Below are 19,913 nucleotides of genomic sequence, written 5' to 3' on the forward strand. Positions count from 1 at the left end.
CATTTTGTAAATCAATGTCTCCTGATTTGATTTGTTTACAGGAAACTCACGTGGAGGGTGGTAAGGGGTTTTTGCTGGAACAAACTGGATTTAAAGTTTTAGCTTATACGAAACAAGCCTCTAAAACTCGAGGGGTGGCGATTCTGGGAAAGGGCGCAGATTGTACTGTACATAGGAGTAAAGAAGACATTTGGGGTAGATGGGCGATTATAGAATTGAGTTTCAGAGGGGTTAGGTTCACTTTGGTCTCAGTGTATGGCTCAACCTGCGATGATCCGGACATTTTTCAATTTCTTGATGATGAACTTCCAACTTGGCCAGAACCGATTGTTTGTTGTGGGGATTTTAACATCAGTCGACCGGCGAACATTGAGTTACAATTAGGTCATTCTTATATAGGGAGGAAGAAAAGGGTGCACAGAGCAATAGCGAACATGGCTTTGAATAATGCTCTCTCAGACGTTTGGGCCAACCTGCACCCGCAGTTAGATGGGGATACATATTTTTCTGCCCCCCATAATATTACAGTAAGATTGGACTACTTTTTAATATCTAATGCTCTGCTAGGTAAGATACAGATCAAAAAGCTCCCTCGGTTAGTTTCAGACCACAATCCATTATTATTGGTACTGAACTTATCTGGGGTAGGTAGGAAAACATACAAATGGACTTTCGAGCGAGCTCTGTTACAAGATGAGTGCTACCGTAAGCACATGGAAAAATGGATCAAGGAGTTTTGGTTGAACAACAGGGGTAGCACAAGCAGCGGATTTATTTGGGATGCATTCAAAGCAGGTGTTAGAGGAGAGACAATAAGCTTCTCAACTTATAAACGAAAAAAGGAAAGAGAGCTGTTCGACCAACAGGTTAATTCCCTTCTGAATGCTGAGTCCGAGCTAAGTAGGTTAATTTTGGGTGGGCTCCCGCTGGATCATCAATTGTTGGAGATCATGATTTTAAAGGCAGAAATAGCGGACTGTATTACTAAGAAGATAGTAGCTAGTTATTTATCAAAGAAGGAGCAGGCGTGCGAGTTTAGTGAACGGATTGGTCATATTCTTGCTGTCAGAGCTAGGCAGAAAGCCAACGCAGGGGACATTAAAAATATAGTTGATAGCTTAGGCAATTTAATCTCTGATTCTGAGGGAATAAGAAAAGAATTTTGGAAGTTTTATTCGGAATTATATGATAGAGAGACAGAGCCAGAAGTTGAGAATATCAGGAATTTTTTAGGAAATATTCAACTTAAAAAATTAGAGTCAGAGGAAAAAACTATACTCGATGCCAACATAACATTAGAAGAAGTGATGCTAGCCTTAGCAGATCTCCCTTCATCAAAGGCTGCAGGACCAGACTTGATACCAATTGAATTTTACAAGACGTTTATTTCAGGTTTTAGTGTAGATCTTCTGGATATACTTATGCAAGCCCAGAGAGGTACTTCAATCCCTAATTCTTGGGGGGAGACAGAGGTTATTGTTATTTTGAAAAAAGGGAAGCCCGCTTCAAATCCTGGGTCATACAGACCTATTGCATTAATGAATGCCGATGTAAAGCTATACTCAAAAATTTTGGCCACAAGGATGTCCGCTGTAATAGAAAAGCTAGTTACCCCAGTCCAACATGGTTTTATTCCGGGGAAAGGGACCACTGAACACATTAGGACTGTGATTACCTGTTTTGATGCTATGGAGGTTACAGGCGGCCCTGTCGCGGCTCTATTTCTAGATGCTGAAAAAGCCTTCGACAGGGTCGCTTGGGAATATCTATGGGAGTTAATGAGAACTTTTGGGTTTGGGGATAATTTTATAAAAGCAATTCAGGTTCTCTATAGAGATCCTACGGCTAGAATTAAAATTAACCGAGAGTTATCAGCGCCGGTGCAGATTAAAAGAGGAACAAGGCAAGGCTGTCCTAGTTCCCCTCTTTTATTTGCATTATACATGGATCCATATTTACGTAGGCTCGAACTCAATCCCAGCATCTCCCCATTGTGTGTAAATGAGTCAGCAGTGAAAGTGCTGGCATACGCAGATGATGTGGCGATAATTACCTCTAACCCTGAGATGGCAATAGGGGTAATAGAACAGGAGGCCCAAGAATTTGGTAACATTTCCGGCTATAAACTCAACAGAGCTAAAACACAGATCATCAAAAACTTAGCATCTCAATGTAATGATCCTCGAGTGATTTCCTCTGCAGTATATCTAGGTGTTGAAATTTCACCTGATTTAGGGACAGTAGTTGAGCGTAATATTTCGCCTTTACTGACAAAAGTCAACGCAGACTTGCTAAGGATAAATAACCTTAGATTGTCGTTAGTGGGCCGCACTAACATCATTAAAATGATTATACTTCCTAAATTTCTTTATTTTTTTCGTACAATACCGTTATTGTTTGAGTCAATTTGGTTTAGTAAACTAGAGTCAATTTTAAATAAATTTATTTGGTCCTATGGGAAGACGAGACGAGCATATAAGTACATGACTTTACCAAGGGAGAGGGGTGGTTGGGGGGTTCCTGACTTTAGGTTTTACTATTGGGCATCAGTTTTGCAATATATCCAGGGCTTAATTGGCGCAAATGAAGGGAACCCAAAGGTAAAAGCTGTCTCAAATATGATTTACGCAATTGTATTGGGCGAAGATACAGCAAATGCTTTTTTAAAATGTATTGATTCATCCTATTTTAAACGAACTCGCTTCAAGACAGTGGCCGCTGCTCATAATGTATGGTCTGCTGTTGCTAAAACCTGTGGCCTAGGGAGATTCAACAGATATATCCGAATGTATAGAAATAAGTCCCTACCCCCTGAAGTCTTTTCGGATGCTATTATGGCGGACTGGGATAGAAAAGGTATTAAGAAACTAGGCGATATGCTAGATTCAGATGGAAATATTCTTCTATTTTCAGATCTGCTAGATAAATTTAGTATTGCAAGATATAGTTTTTTCAAGTATCTTCAGATCAGGAGTTTTTTTCTTAAGAAAAAAGGTGGGCCGGGTGGATTTGGCATAAGTAAGATTATGGAGACAATTGAGCAAAGCGGGGTGTGCTCCATTCGATTTTTCTATGCCCAGCTGGCTGATTCAAAAAAGGATGACATTGATAGATTTGGTATGAAATGGGCTGGGAAATTAGGGATATCAGAGGAAGTCTTTCAGTCATCCTTGGAGTTAGGCTGCTCAACTCTCTATTCTGCCCAATTACAATCGCAACATTTTAAAACGTTATACCAACTATACCATACGCCTGATCGTATAGCACAGTGGGGTGCAACTTCAGGAATTAGCTGTTGGCGATGTAACGCTATGGCTGCAGATAGCATCCACATATTTGCGCTCTGTCCCAAATTAAGATCTTTATTAAAGGATATTGAAGATTTTATGGCCCGTACACTTGCTTTCAACATAACCCTAACACCAACTGTAATTATGTTAGGAGTTAGGGATTGTGAAGGCGCCCATAGTGAATTTTTATTTGTAGCTATGGCGGTCTACAGGTTGATGATTGCAAGAGTTTGGCTTAATCCCCTCCCCCCGGGCCTGCAACAGTGGATTGCCTTATTACTGGGGACGTTTAACCTTGAAAAGGGTATATTCGAGAAAAAAGGCAAAAGGAAAAAAGATGGGGGAGAAAAATTTGGGAACCGATACATCGTTGGAAAGAAAGATTAATTGCAAATGTAGACTGATGTATTAATTCCATCCTTATTGGGTTTCCTTTTTTGTATTAATATGTGTTTTTTCTTGATAGTAACTTTGATTTGGTATATGATTTATTATCTGCATTAAGGTATTTGTACTATGTGTCATGTGTGTGCCTGAAAAATTTCTTTGTTTTACAATAAAAAATATTAAAAAAAAAAAAAAAAAGAAAATGCCCAAAATAAGAGTTAGGAAATATTTAGCATAGTTAAATCCTTTACCGCTCCGAAAGCCAGCACAAAGGAAGGGCCATGCACAGAAGAATGGTCTAAGCAAATAGCTCAATTCTTTCACAAAAAGATCTCTGTGATCCAACAAGCCTTCACTAACATCTCAGAGGAAGAACTGACTTTCTACCTTAGTTCTAATAGCGAATGTAATCTCTTGGATGCTGCATCTCTACTAGCTTTCCCTGAGTTTCAGCTTGAAGAGTCACTGACCCTTCTCCAAAGTATCAAGTCTGGCTCTCCTACCGACCCAGGTCCAGCAAAAATCCTGAATCTATTAGCTTCAACCATGAACCCCACGGTAAACCAGCTCTTTAATGCTTCCCTCTCCCCAGGCAACATGCCGAATTTATGGAAGAATGCTAAGATTCTCCCACTGATAAAAAAGGCTAACGCCAAACCGACGGACCCTGCCAACTACAGGCCAATCTCATTTCTTCTGGCCCTCTCCAAAGTATTAGAGAAGCATGTAAACAAGACCCTCCTAAAACAGATTGAATGTGGGAAGCTCCTTAATGAGTCCCAATCCGGTTTTAGGTACGAGGTCCGCTCTGCTGGAAGTGACTGAAGGCAGATCCCTCGGTCTCTAGGTGCAAAATTGTGGAAAAGACTCCCTGAGTCTGAGACTAACCAGAGACCTACTCTCTTTCAGGAAGAACTTAAAAACCTGGCTTTTTAATAACTGATGGGTCTATTAAGCACTGACAGTGCAAAGGAATACTTGTCCAATTTCTAAGGGCTTATTTATGAGGCCTTGCTTCACTTTCATGCCGCCAGTGCGTCACTTTTTGTGATGCACAAGCAGCGTAAAAAAAGTGCCATGTTGCGCCCTATTTACAAAGTGACTCATCTAGGCAGATGCGTCACTTTGTAAACCCCTGCACCACATTATACCTGCGCCAGGTATAGCGAATGCAGGGTGGGTGTTCCCACGCAAAAAGCCTCGTAAAAGTGGTGCATTGAAATCTATGAGAACTCAGTGCGCCACTTCTAGGACGCCATTGTGTCAATATCTTACATCTGCCTCACAGCAGGCGTAAGGCTGATGCTGGGCCTTTCACATGGGGCTTACCCCACGTGAAAGGACAAATCATTGCGTCTATTTTCAGACAGACCCCAGCAATGCATCACTTTTGCGCCTATAGATATGTCAGGAATACTGTTGTATCTGTAACTCCTTGTGACATGATGCGTCATACAGTAAATATGATTCATCCATCATGTCGCAAGGAGGGCGCACTAAGAAGTGACTCATCCCTGTTTTCACACAGCGATGCATCACTTCTCATAAATAAGGACCTAAATGTGTCTACATTTAATATTCAGGGTTAGTTACTGTGTTTTCAATATTGTAACACAGCAGAAGTTCACCAATATTACTGCAAATATTCTCTGCGACACCCTCCCATTTCTTATGTGTTAGGCCTTGTTTTGATCTAAAAGAAACTTTTTTAATGAATATTGCATGAAACATAAACACAACATTTCTCTGTAAAATGGCTGTACTAGACTCTCACAAATCAGGTACATGAAAAATAAATTAAAGGGAAACAGTATTTAAAACAATCTGTTTAAGAAATACTCAATATCTTTGGGGCAAAACTCTGGAGAACGGAGCAGACTCTGTCAGGGGGCCGCCTGAAAGGCTGGGGCCCTGGGCCAGACCCCACTTTGCACATGCATTAAAACGTCTCTGGCTTTAGTAGTTGCTGTACTGCTTTCACACGTCCTTTACAGCTATAATTATTGCTGTGCTGCTCTCTAACGTCCTTCACTGACGTAGTTATTACTGTGCTGCTCTCCCACGTCCTTCACTGTTATAGTCTTCAATTCAGGCGCAGCAGGCGGTGGTGACCGGGCAGTGTTCCTAAGCTAGCTCTGAAAGCGGTTCCAACAAACTTGAATAGTGTTCACGGCGTCGGGGATGAATTCAAAACGCCGTACGTTTAGGAAGCCGGGTCTAACGCCGAGTGTAAACAATTCGTCAGTCGCGGTACGCAAGATGGATGTTTGAATGAAAGTGGTTTGAATGTGATATGCCTGTAGAGTGATGATCTGGTTCAAGTTTTTACTGTCGTTGTGTCCTAACTTTCACCAATGGGTATGAATATAACCTGAAATGACGCACTAAAATATGAATGGTGTTTATTTGTGAATTATTTTGAATAAACAGCTATTCAATAGCCACCCCAGGTATTGAACTGTCGTCTGTACCTTGGAGAAAAAAGTGCTTGAAAAGAACAAATCAGTATTGGCATTTTTCTTTTGTTGATTGTACTTTTAAGGCTCAGCCTTACTGATTAGCCAGCCCTATTTGTTATTAGATAAGAAATGATTGGCAAAGTAGTTTATCCATGAGAGAGGGCTGTTCACAACAAAGAAGCATACATTAGGAGCAGCATAGTATGAGAAAGTGAGATCCCTGTGGGCAAATGCCAAATAATGTAGAAGATCCCGTGGATGTGTGCGTGCTTAGGGGAATTTTCTTTAGGTACAAGGGATTCTGTAGAGCGGTGCAGCATATGTTTTAATGTCTGCCCCCTCCTACCTTGTTCTAAATCTCCTTTGTGATTCCTGACATGCTTGGAAAGATAATTGGGGTTAGTGATCTGTCAAATTCCTGTGCTACTCCAATTTTCACATAGACCCCCCTTTCCCACTTTCCCCTTTCCCACTTTTCTCTAACCTGGGTTTTCAGTGTTTACCTCTCACCTCAGCTCTTTAACCACCACATCCCTTTAATTGCCATCTCTGGTTGCGAACCGTTTTACCAAACATGGATTAGATTTAAGGACTACAGTAAGAGTACACTGTGCATTTAAATTACCGTGGTGTATATATGTATGACTGGGCTTGGATGCCATGTTTAGGCTTGCTGGGTTAATTTTTAACGAGCTCAAGTGAGAACCGTGCATGTTTAAATGAGATAACTGACTAAATGCATTCACAAACTGAAGTTAGCAAAAAAGGAACGTCAGTGATAGATTTAGTAATTCAAACATGATATGTGTGAATGTACAGATAAACTAGGGCATTTTGAGGGCAAACATGGACATTTTGGGAAAGTATATAGTTATTTTAAATGAAGAAAATAGGAATGCCCAAAAGGGTACAGTTTGTTTTATAAAACGTTCTATGGAAAGAGGTGAGGGTAATAATGAAATATTGGTACACAACCTTTACAACCTTTACAACGCAACTTTTACCACGCAGTGCCTTTACGACGCAACTTTTACCACGCAAACCATTACAACACATTGCGCTGGGGGGCGCTCTAGGATAGGGAATAGGTTTAATTTACTATCCAACACCTTCCCTACTATCCACGGGGACTGGAGTTGGAATAGTAAATTAAACTATTCACTATCCAGCACCCCAAAGCACTATGCGTTGTAAAGGCATGCGTTGTAAAAACCGCGTTGTAAAGGCATGCTTGGTAAAAGCATGTGTTGTAACGTCATCCTGAAATATTACATCGAAGCAAACAAAAACATACAGAGGCAGAGAGGGAATATGTTTCGGAGGGGAATGGTATTTCGGGAGACAATGATATGATTTTTGTGCTTTTAAAACAGTAGACAATAGGGATAGGTAAGCATGGGTAAGTATTAAACCGTATAGTTCATAGCGCAACCAGGAAATAAAGACAATATTTTAGTAATTGATCAAAGATGTTTAGTATGTTTAAGAAATTTCGTTATTGGTTGAGGGGGTTAGAAGGCCCACCGACAACCATAATACTTTGCAGGGTGAACCACTAAAGTCAATAAAGTAACCTGTCTATAACCATCTGGTAGGTTGGCACAAAGCAGTAATGCTTAACTTCGAGGCAATGTGGAAAGTATTTATGCAGCACACAGTGATAAAGTGAAGACACAACTGAAGAAAAATCCTAAACAATTTAGAAAAATAGAATACATTGTAATATTCAAATTGTTCTCTGAATGACAAAAATTAAATCAGTAGAATTGAAGATATTCATTTTGAAAGTTATTGGTGATAATCGGGCCTAAAAGCACAAAGCACCACTCGCTATCATCTGGTCATGCTAGAATGGAGGAAAATCATAAGTTCAGGTCAATTATGATGGAGTGTGGCCACGTACAGGGGCCAAGTTAGACCAGCTGAAGATTTACCTTCTGAGTCTGGCGGGAAGAGTTCCATTCGTGGTGGAGGAGGCTGCAGGAGGCAGTTAGAGCATCGCAGATGGTCGTTTCTGTAGCAAGAAGACCAGGTCAGGCATCGTGAGCTGTCATCGCTGTAGAGCGATGAGCCGGGCAGACATCTCGGATGGACATGACTGTAGCTTCATGTTGATGGTCACTGTGGGATATGGTTGCTGAAGCACTTATTGCATGTCTTCTGCTGCCAGTCGATGCTGGTGGTCGCTGTAGCAAGAAAAGCAGATCTCACTGGAATTTCACACTAGTAGTTGTTGTGGGCAGCAGAGACTTGATGCAAACGGGCACGTTCGCAGTCTTGAGGAGCCCAAACATAAAGATTTTCACGTTTTCTTCAGTAGGAGTAAACTATAATGCCAGCAAGGACCTGGGGAGGCACCTCTTTGGGATCAGGGATTCTCTTCAGCAGAGGCCAGCACAGCTCCGGCAGGTCAAGCAGCAAATCAATACAAGAACAGTTGCATCAGCTCAGCTTTTGTAGTAGGTGTATTTGAATAGCTAAATACAAAGTGCAAAATAGATATTTTGGTAGCTAATGTTTTGAACTTATTTTGTTCTTGAAAAATGTAATAGATTCTTAAACATAGATTCGTTTCTGCGCCTATGATACAAACAGATTTTGGACACTTCCTACCCAGCGCTAAAACCCTGCTAAAGAAAGAAAGGAGTGGATCAAAAACTCTGAGAAAGAGTGCTGAAACTTGTTTCTAATTAACTTCGTGATGAGCTGTTATGTACTTGCGCAGTTTCAAGGAGAAATTCTGCATTTTTTCCATTTTCTGACTCTAGCAAGGGTCAAGTTGCCCTTTCATGAATATTGCAAGAGTGCCGCTGGATCTCTGACAGAATATCGATTCTAACAATATCGAGGTAAATAAATATTGAGTCAAAAATATTGGTTACAAAAATATTGTTTCCCCATACTTATAATAGTAGGTACAAAAAATAAAAAATATATATATTGTACGCTAATATTGCTAAACAAACATACAAAAAAAATATATATATATATAGTTTAAAATAGTAAATCGATAATATTTTCACATATAGCATTAATATAATGCAAATAAAATAGATGTAAGTAGCATTTAATACTATACATAAATATATACTTATGTAAACCTACATACAAAAATATATATTTGTGTATATTTATGCATACATATATAACACTTATTAAAATATATTTTCATTATATTTTTTTATTTACTATTATAAAAGCAACTGCAAAATATAAAGTTAATATGAAATTAAATAAACTTTTTTTACACAATTTCTTTTTTTTTAATGAAACAAAAAACATACATATATCCACGCAAATATTAAATTAAACAAATAATAAAATGATGGGCCTTATTATGGCAAAGTTGTTAAAAGGAACCACCCGATCTTAGGTTGGCAGTTCAGACCGCACCATTACGATGTGACCACCCATAGAGCGGTCGCGAACATCCATTTCACAATTGAAGCTTGTGCAGTGAGCAGAAAAGGACCGCAGCAGAAGCTTCTATCGAAAAATGTATATTTTGAAACATCCCTGCACTGTGAGGCAAGCACCTCATGGTGCCTGCCACACTGTGCAGGGATGTTTAGGCAGGCCCAAATGCAGAGGCCCGGGGAGAAGAGGGCCCTGCTAGCGACTCCTAATGTCACTTTACAACAGCCTTTCTATGTCGGAAAGGCTGTCGGTAACCAACATTACAATCCCGACAGCAGAGCCCCTCGTTAAGAGATTATGCAGACTCTCCGATAACCACAGCGTAATCTCCCGCAGGTTTGAACTGCAAACACCGTCATCCTAATACGGCGTTCGAACTTCAAATTTATCATTTCAGGCGGAAAGCCTCCAACCACTGGTTGGAAGCTTTCTGCCCGACGTCATAGTCAGGCCCTATATCTATTTAAACAACATTAAAAAATACTAAAATCTGGGAATAATACATATACTATACCCACCCCAGTCTGTGCAGTAGGGAAAGCATTGAACGTCAGAGGGGCAACATTTATTATTCCCACTGTAGTCTTTCAACAGTAAGGAAACCGTTGGACTCCAGTGTGATAAAATTTACTATTTCCACTGAAATATGTGCAACAGTAGAGAAAATGTTGAACTCCAGAGAGGTATCATTTACTATTCCCACTCCAGTGTGTGCAACAATAGTGAAAGTGTTGGACATCAGAGAGGTAATATTTACTATTCTCAATCCAGTCTGTGCAATAGTAGGTGAAATGTTGAACTCTGGAGGGCTAAAATTTACAAATCCCACTCAAGTTTATGCAACTGTAGAGACGTCGTTGGACTATGGAGGTTCAAAATGTACTCTTCCCATTCCAGTCTGTTCAACAGTAGGGAAAGTGTTGAACCCAGGGAGAGGGGGGTAAAATGTACTAATCAACAGTAGGGAAAGTGTTGGACTCCGGGGGGATAAAATGTACTTTACTAACTCCAGTCTGTTCAACAGTAGGGAAAGTTTTGGACTCAGTGGGGGTAGAATGTACTATTCCCACTCAAGTTTGTGTAACAGCAGGGAAAGTGTTGGGCTTTAGAAGGGTAAAATGTACTATTTCCACTCTAGTCTGTGCAACAGTCGAGAAAATACTGCACTTTAAACACATAACATATATGAAACATAATGTTATTAATTTGAGAAAAATATGAAACTCTTAATATAAACTTTATTAATCAACCCGAAAAATTATATATGACAAACAATTCAAGAATTAACATGATTATTAACCAATTAAATAATTAGTTATCAATTCAAGCAAATTAACTAATATTTATTACTACATTAACTTACCACACTATGGGCCAGATGTAGGTAACCTTCCTACCTCGAGTGAAATCACACCGACCACTGTGAACTGTTGCAAAACTATTTTAGTTTTATTCTTTGATTCTGATTTGACTTTCTGTTTCCAAAATCAAATTTAACATATACAAATTTGTTTTCAACAAGTCATTACATTGTATTCATCATTCTGAATTGTTTGACTGTTTACATATTTAACAGCAGAATTAATATTATGAGCAAATTAACTGAAAACAAGCATGACAGATTATGCAAACATGTCTATTCTTAATACATTTTTTCAATTGAATGCCCAATGCATTTTGAGCCAGACATGGCTCTTCTTCCGGGGCCTGAAATCTAAACAAATGGATCATATATGTTAAAATAAAAAGCAGTCCGGCAGATAAGGGGCCAAAAGTTTTGCGGTTAACTGTGTTACGGTGCTCAAAACTCAAAGGTTGTGCGTTAGAAGTGGTGACAGAACCTCCACCTATTTCCACGTGGTTCATGGAACTAACAATGGCGCTTACCCTCCTCGTGGCGATGCTCAGTGTTACTCTAAAACACGGAAAATAAAAATGTAGACTAACATCAAACCTATAGAAAAACAAATGTGCACCAAGCAACTGAAGCTTCTGACAACTGTACTCACCCAGATGTAGGTAAATCATATTTACCGACTCTTAAATACCGAATTTTACTGATTCGGTATTTAACACCTTGGCTGCTAGGGATATTTTTCTCCAGCGCTGGATTCTCAGATTTATCATTGTTCATGACGAACTCAGCTCGTCATCAGCACAGCTCAACTGTGCCTCATGACGAGCTGAGCTCGTCATGAGCATCGAAGGGGTTAAGAGTCGGTAAATATGAAGGTAATTCCAAATTGAGAATTAACGAATCGGTAGGATTCGGTATTTACCGATTCGGTAAATACCGAATCCTGCAAGGGTGCAGGGGGTGTCATTTTGACACCCTCTAGCACCCCAATTCCGGACTTGTGTGCCATGTGGCACACAGACATGCCCAAAGGGCATGTCTGTGTGTCACATTGCACAGGTGTGCATGCACACATGTGCATGCACACCTGAATTCGGAATTTTACCACCCAATTGGATTTGGTGGTAAAATACCGAATCTGTAAGGCCTGTGGGACTCAGAAGAGTCCCACCTACATCTGGGTTATACCGAATCGGTAAAATTACCGATTCGGTATTTTACAGAATCGGTAAATTTACCGATTCGGTAAATTTACCGAATCTGTAAAATGATGCCCCTACATCCCAATCACCAAATACCGGTTGGTAACGGCCGAATTCGGCCGTTACCAACCGGTATTTGGGCTCCTACATCTGGCCCTATACCCCCACAAACTTAGCAGCCCACACTTAAAATATAACTAAAACGAATAAATGTAACACAATTAACATAATTATTAACACATTTAATATTCATCAATAACTTATTATGTATTCATTAATTATTGAATCCATTAATAATTATTATCCATTACTTAAATAATTAATAATTAACTTTCCACCATATACCCCTACAAATCCCCCTACATGACCCTACCTCATGGTCCTAGTGTCTGCAAAGTAGCTGTGCCTCTGATTGCTTGTTTAGTAGTTAAATATAGCAATTGTTTTGTGTTTAGAGGCGATCTGACAATTTTTGGGACCAGTGCCACTGCACCTGCTGCACCATTCACATGATAACCCTAGTGCCTGCAAGATAACTGCATTTGTGACTGCCTGTTCAGTAGTAAAATATAATATTATTTGGTGTTTAGAGGAATTATGACAGCTTTTGGCCCCTGTGCCACTGCACCTGCTGCACCATTTCAATCATGAGTTTATTGCCTGCAAAGTAACTGCACTTGTGACTGTCTATTTAGTAGTAAAATATAGCAATAATCTGTGTTTAGTGGGGTCTCTAGAGCTTTTGGCCCCAGTGCCACTGCACCTGCTGCACCATTTAAATTAAGTCTCTTTTAACTGCAAGGTAACTGCAATTGTGACTGCCTGTTTAGTTGTAAAATATAGCAATATTAGGTGTTTAGAGGGAAAGATAATGGTATTCAGACTTATCCAAAAGAGGAGTCATCAAAGAAAAAAAGAGAGAAAGAAAGAAAGAAAGAAAGAAAGAAAGAAAGAAAGAAAGAAAGAAAGAAAGAAAACAAAAAAGAAAGAAAAACAAAGAACTAAAGAAAGAACAAAAAATGAAACGAAAAGGAAAGAAATAGGGAAAAGAAAAAGAAAATGAGAAGAAAGAGGAGAAAAGAGAGAAATGAAAAGGAAAGAGTGAAGAAAAAGACAAGAAAAAAGGAAAAGAAAAAAGCCAACAAAGATGGAAAAAGAAAGAGAAAGAAAGAATGAACGAGGGAAAGAAAGAAAGAGAAAAATATAAAAAAGAGAGACTGAAAGAGAGAGAAAGAATGAATGAAAGGCAAGAATGAAAAAGGTGAATAAAAAGAAAGAGAAAGTACTAAACAAAGTGAGAGAAAGCTTGATTGAATGAAAGAGAGAAGGCAAGAAAAAAAGCAGTAATGAATAAAAGGACAGAAAGCAAGAATGATAGGAGGGAAGAATGAAAGAAACATGAAAGAATGAAAAAAGTTGGGAAAGGAAAATAAAGAAAAAAAGTTGAAAAAGGAAGGAAGGGTAGGAGAAAGAAAGAAAGAAAGAAAGGAAGAAAGAAAGAAAGAAAGAAAGAAAGAAAGAAAGAAAGAAAGAAAGAAAGAAAGAAAGAAAGAAAGAAAGAAAGAAAGAAAGAAAGAAAGAAAGAGAAAAAAGAAAAAAATTTAAGAAGGAAGGAAAGGAATTACGAAAGAAAAAGGGAGAAAAAGAAAAAAGTCAAGAGGATAACTAGTACAGATCAGTTTCAATGGACACAGTCTGGTATGCTGTGAAATAGCTGCAGTCAGAAAAGCAAAACACTACAAAAGGAATTTACAACAGCATTGGCAGGAGATGGGATCTTATAAAGACGGAATGTGCATCATATGCATCCTACTATCACATCAAGCTCTAAACATGAAGGCAACACTAAAGTGATAATAAAGTAAAAACAAAAACACTGGGACTGAAGGGAACTATCTTGTGTGAAGGTGTGCTCCCTAAGAGAGAGCAAAATGAAGTCACTCAAAGTGAAGTTAAACAGAGGCTTAAGTAGGCTGACACAATGTTCCATTCTACGTGCTTTACTGGTTGGAACACCAGGCCAATCGATAAAGAGAGGTGGCTGAAAGCCTCTGTATGAAAGTATATTATACATATCTCAGTAAAATCAAAAGTCCTTGGCTAACACTAGACATAAAAAGAGTCACAGAAAGGAGGTCAGCTACAGAACTGTAGTCTCTCTACACCATCGCTGACAAAGTATACCTACGCACAGTCGCAGCAGATTTCCCTGAATTCAGACTGGGTGATCACAGTGAAGGTGTTTTATTTACCAAGAGTCAGTCGGTGCCAGGAATGGTTTCTAACGATGGTCTAATAAAGCTCAGATTAAACCAGATACCACGGCAGAGCTTAGGGCTACAAGGAGAAAAGCTCAGGCTGTACTCACTCAGATGGACTAGCAGTAAGCATTCACTTATCTCAAGGAGTTGCCAGATTGCTTTGGCGGGACATTCTTTCTGGCTAATCGCTCCCAATTTTTCATGATAGGTTCACTTTATGGGACAACCCATTTCTGCCTGAGATCTTTAAGGATAGGGTGGCAAAAAGCTGGGCTATGTATGGGGCGGAGAGACTTGGTCACCTATGCAACATTAACGGTTTCAAGACCTTTCAAAGTCTCCAGAACACGTTCTCCCTCCCTCAACAATTTCACTACAAGTATCCACAAATCAGAGACTTTTTCTGGAGATTTCAAAGGCTTGTAATAATTTCTGCATATGAGATTCTGGCACTTATTCATGAAGCACCCTTAAACACTCAATATGTATTACTTACCAATATGTAACACTGCTTAGAACAGACCCATGTATCTAGCTTGCGCTGAAGTGGAGTCGCACTTTGTGGAAAGACATCTCTCCTGCAGTAATTAACAACACATTTATTACACTGAAAGAAGCTGTAGTATCAGTTAATTTAAATCTTCAACATTTTAGGACACTGTGTATGCAATATTATGCCCCGAAGAAGACAGCAAGCTGGCGGGAAAAAAGAGGTGACCAAGCCCCTGATGACAAAACTAAATGTCCCAAGTGGGGAGCCACCGCGGTCGACATAGTGCACCTGTTGTTACATGCCCGCCCATCTCGACATTTGTGATGGACGTTATCCACGCTTGTAGAGATAAACTGGGTCTAGAACTATCATTCACTGTCCAGGAGATAATGATGGGTTTTAAGGTTGATCCTAACCCTGCACGTCGCGCACTTTTCGCTATCTTATTAATTACTCAAAGGCTTACCATCTCCAGGGCTTGGATCTCCTCCAAACCTAGTAGCTCGGTAGAGTGGTGGATCATGTTGGTCGAGATCTGTGAAAGGGAAAAAGCTGTGGCAAAAACCAGAGGTATGCGTGATATGAGGCAATTTCAAACAGTTTGTTATAGGGTACTTAAGCATTAACAAAGTAAATATGATTTTCCTGTTTTATATGTTACCGATGCACTAACTCAATTTATGAAAATTATGTGATCTGGCTGCTACCCTGTTTTTCCATTAGTGTTTTTTTTGTATACACTGCAATGATCCCCCTTTGCATTAATATTAATGTAAAAAAAAAAAAGGGAGTTGCCAGGATGCTGGAGACTCCTGCATCCTGAACCATATGCTGCAATCTGGACACAAGTTCCCTCATTCTAAAGCTAACAGTGCATTGTCCTGTACTCGTAAACTGATTTTTTTTTAAAAAAAATGTATTGTGTCATTTGCACTAAGCACTCTTTGGTCAGTGCAGGTTCATATCAGAAAAGCAGAACAGGGGGCTGTGACACTGACTACTAAACGAGAGGGGCATAGGCTGGCTCATCTAGTATTCAATATCCCAATAGCTCCTGATGCAAGCCCTGGAGAGTAAGAACATTTCATCACTCCTCTACAGGCTAGATGAGGTATGACCATACTCTAATCTTGCACTGCTGGGTGGTGCGAGCAGTACTTGCCCGAGGCAGTACCCTGTGCCTGATCACAGCATGGCAAGCAGCAAGGACATGCTCATGGTCTGAGGTGGCTTACGTTCCTGCTCAGAGGGGACCTGGCCTGCCAGTTCGAGCTGTACTATTCCAATCGGTACAGGATCAAGACTGATTTGCATATGCCTGGCTACTCTCTGAGATGGCAGCTGGGCAGAAATCTATGGACTGGGTTAAACCTGGGGCTGAGAATATTTCAAGATATTTATCAATGCAAATGAATGATCTATTGCTTTTGCTCCTGTATTACAGACATGGGTACAGAGGCAAAGAGGCAGTTAGGAAGCACACTGACTGTGCGCCACCTAGAGATGGTATTCAGTCAGTGCTCCCACACACCCCACCCCAAGGGTGCTCCCTGAAAGGGAGCAAATGAAGTCCAAGAAACCCCAGTGCCCTCGTTTGCAGCAGAATCTCTGCTTCTCTTTGAAATCCAGGCTGAAATGCTGCTTGCAGTGAAGAGAGGACTGGAGGTTTCAGGCAGCCATTCCTCCTTTCATTAATACACTGTTCCCAGTGAAGGGAAGGATTAATTCCTGACTGTACCATACCGCTCCTGGCATACACATTTAAGGGTGTGACACGTGGCAGAGCGGGTCAATGTACTATGTCTATAATGAGTCTTCAGGAGGCAGCCACAGGTTTGCTAGGAGTATTATGGAAAAGGAAGGTTTCTGGGCCTGGACACAGCCTCAGTCCACCCATGATGACGCTCACACTTGCAGCTCCACCACCAGTTCTTGCCGCCCACCGGTAGGGCATTATCTCTCTCCCCGCTGACATCTGTGCCTTGCAGCTCATGAGAGGGTCATTCACCATATCAAATTTGTAAAGTGAACCCTGGCAACGGTTTGCCTGTTTCTGTCTGTTCTGGAGGGAGCGCTTGGATGCCGTTCTGTGGCCTTTCTATGCTTAATTCTTCTTGTGCAACATTCCCATTGGCACTCTTTTCTCTATTTGCTGCTAAGTACTGGAATTAACTCTCATCTTGAGTGTGCTTTTTATTTTTCATGAACTTCTAAAAAAATGTTTTTTTTCAGAAGCCTTCCCTAGCATCTTTCCACTTGTCTGAACTGTTGTACCGTTTATGTATCATTGTACAACACTTAGGCCCTAAGCACCTGTTATACTTAATATATTATAGCAGGATATTTTTGTGCCCATGAGACATTCCCTCAGATATTCCAGGTTTCCAAACCGATGGGCAAAGAAAGTATGACCAAAGGAGTTAGTGTAGGGGTTAAACTTAATAAGGGCCGCTCTAGGAAAGATGCTGAATGAGCCTCCCAATAAACTGGGAGTTAGGTAGGTCCTCTAAGGTTCTGAGTGTTGGACAGGCTCTCCCATGTGTTGAGTATTGGGCAGGACTCTCAATAAGATGCCTTTTGGACAGGACAGGGCAGGCATTTATAAAAGGTCGTGCTTTGGATAGGGTCTTCAATGAGTAGAAACGTAGGGGCAGATTTACAACCCCTTGCGCCACTTTTGCGTCCCTTTAACATGGGAAAAGTGACGCAAAAGTGGCGCAAGTCGCTTGTAAATCTGCCCTGTAGTCTCTTTAAGAATTTCGGCCTAGATCTCACTTGCGTCACATAACTCTCAACCCACCTGCCTCTGAACTTACCACCCCTCTGGTTATGCTTCCAATGCACTTGGCTCTGCCCTTCAGTCCCCAACCCACCTACGTTCTTCTCGAAACCTCTGCCTCTTTATCCTTCTAATTCCTTCTTACCTCCCACACTTCAACAACCTTCAGGCTGCTCACCTCCCGAGGATGCTTAAGGTGTCGGTAACTTTAAAGAAGGCGACTCCCTGACCAGAGGGTTCAAAGCGTACTGAGAATAACTGATAGAACCTGCTCTGGCTGCTGGGCCTCATTCATGGACTGCAGGGAGGATGAGACAACAGGTCCCCGCTGCAGGGGGGCACTTTGGCAGAGTCTTCCAGACGTGGGTGTGCCGTCCAAGTCAAAGAATTCAGAATGGCTCTGCAGGTACATCACCTTCAGTAAGTGTCAGTTTCCCTGAAGCAGAATCATTAGTGACGCAGTTAACTCTCTCAGGGCATAATCTTCACCTTTGGGGATGGGCTCTGTTTGTTTCCGTGTACATTTACGAGACACCACTACAGAACCGTTTTCCACCAGTATTTCTTATTTTAAGTGTTTAATTTTTATTTTTTATATTTACTTATAAGCTCATGAACTTCTTTGCCCACTCTAAAAAAAAATACCTTCTAGGAGGGGGATGGTCTAGTGCCTCAAGTCTACAGGGCCTCCCAGGGGTTATAATGCAATTACACTCCGTTTTATGTGCCATATTAAGGGCTATGAGACAGATTTACAAGAAACTGACACTTCTATGCATTATGGCAGAGATGCGTCAGTTTACTTGCGTCGCACAAAAAAACTCTTGCGCCACCATGGATGTGTCGCATTTACAATGCACACACCATGGCGCAAGTATTGACAGATGAGTCGCGCATCTATTAAGGCAAAGGTCATGCATTGCTGGAGTCGTGTTACAAGCACAACACAACTCCAGCAATGCCCAGTAAGGCCTATACCTTTTCTGCTGTGTCATTTCTTAACCTGCTTCATGCAGGCATAAGGTATTGACGCAGTGGCGTCGTAGAAAGGGCGCAGTGAAATCTTGTAGATTTCACTGTGTCACTTTTAGGAGGCTTTCCTGCATGGGAACGCCTACCCTGCATACATTATACCTGACACAGGTATAATGTGGGGCAGGGCTTTACAACGTGCCGCATCTCACTAGATGCGTCACATTGTAAATGTGTTGCAACATGGCTCATTGTGCACGTCACCACTGCATCACAAAAGTGATTCAACGGCGGCGCAAAAGTGTCTCAAGGGGCTTGTAAATCTGCCTACATCGGTTCTAGTGACTTCCCCAATCAGTAGTGCCCACCTCCACCAAAAGGCACTGCTTGCTGCAGTGGCGGCTGGTGGAATTTGAAAGGGGTAGGGCAACTCTTGTATGCTTTTAACATATGGGAGCATTTCATTTTAGTACATCAGTTTATATCACTATGTTGAGAGGCATATATTAACAGTTTTAATAAATGGCTCAGAGTTCAGAGATATAACTGATGTACTAAAGTGAAACACCCCTGCATTATAATAGCACACAAAGCTAGCACTTTTAAACATTAATTCAGGATGTGTGCTCTGCTGTGCCACCCTGCAGTGTGTTTTTATTGTATCAAAAAAACTAAAAATGAACCACAGGCTGGCAGGCATGATGGAAGGCCTCCAACCTCTCCTTGTCCCACTTACCTAGCAAATCCTGCTCTGAAACACGGAAGGGGGCGCGCAAAAGGGGGTGCTGCTGTTGTTCAGTTCAGGAGAGGAGGCTTGAGGTGCCAAGTGTGCTCTTTCAGCCACCAATACAATTATGTGCTATAAACGTATACTCTATGCATGCTAAAGCATGCACAATACATCTGTTTACAGCATGCTTGAAGCTCCGGATCAGAGAGTTTGATTCCTACAAATACCTAGCCCTCTCAATCTGTTGTAACACCACCCAACTGTGCAACCTGCACATCTTTTACCACACCCCAGGCTTGAACGGCCCCTTCACTGACCACCTAATGGAAATTCTCACAGCAAAGCGTTCCTCCAACACCAAAGATATTTTTCTAAGGGATTTCAACCTGCACTGGAACGATCTCAAAGATCCTCTTGTCAATGCCATTCGATCAAGCCCTGACCCAAGCTTGTTCACTCCCAACTCATTCGAAAGGGGCCACACTTGACTTGATCATCTCTAAGGAGGGAACCGTCAAGCTTATCTCTATAGACTCCTGTGACTGGTCTGACCACCACGCCATCGC

The 19,913-nt window shown here is 40.9% G+C and overlaps 1 protein-coding gene across 1 annotated transcript in view; it reads left to right on the forward strand.

The window, feature by feature from the left end:
• The first annotated feature begins 713 nt into the window (after positions 1-713).
• The window catches only part of LOC147733125 (pancreatic secretory granule membrane major glycoprotein GP2-like), a 183,311-nt gene continuing 164,111 nt past the window's right edge, over positions 714-19,913 (forward strand). Inside the window, exon 1 of the mRNA XM_086955865.1 lies at positions 714-1,437. Within this exon, the coding sequence (XP_086811991.1) occupies positions 714-1,437 (724 nt within the window). The remainder of the gene's footprint in view (positions 1,438-19,913) is intronic.

Source organism: Lissotriton vulgaris, chromosome 2_1 (assembly GCF_964263255.1).
Source record: "Lissotriton vulgaris chromosome 2_1, aLisVul1.2, whole genome shotgun sequence".
Lineage (NCBI taxonomy): Eukaryota > Metazoa > Chordata > Amphibia > Caudata > Salamandridae > Lissotriton > Lissotriton vulgaris.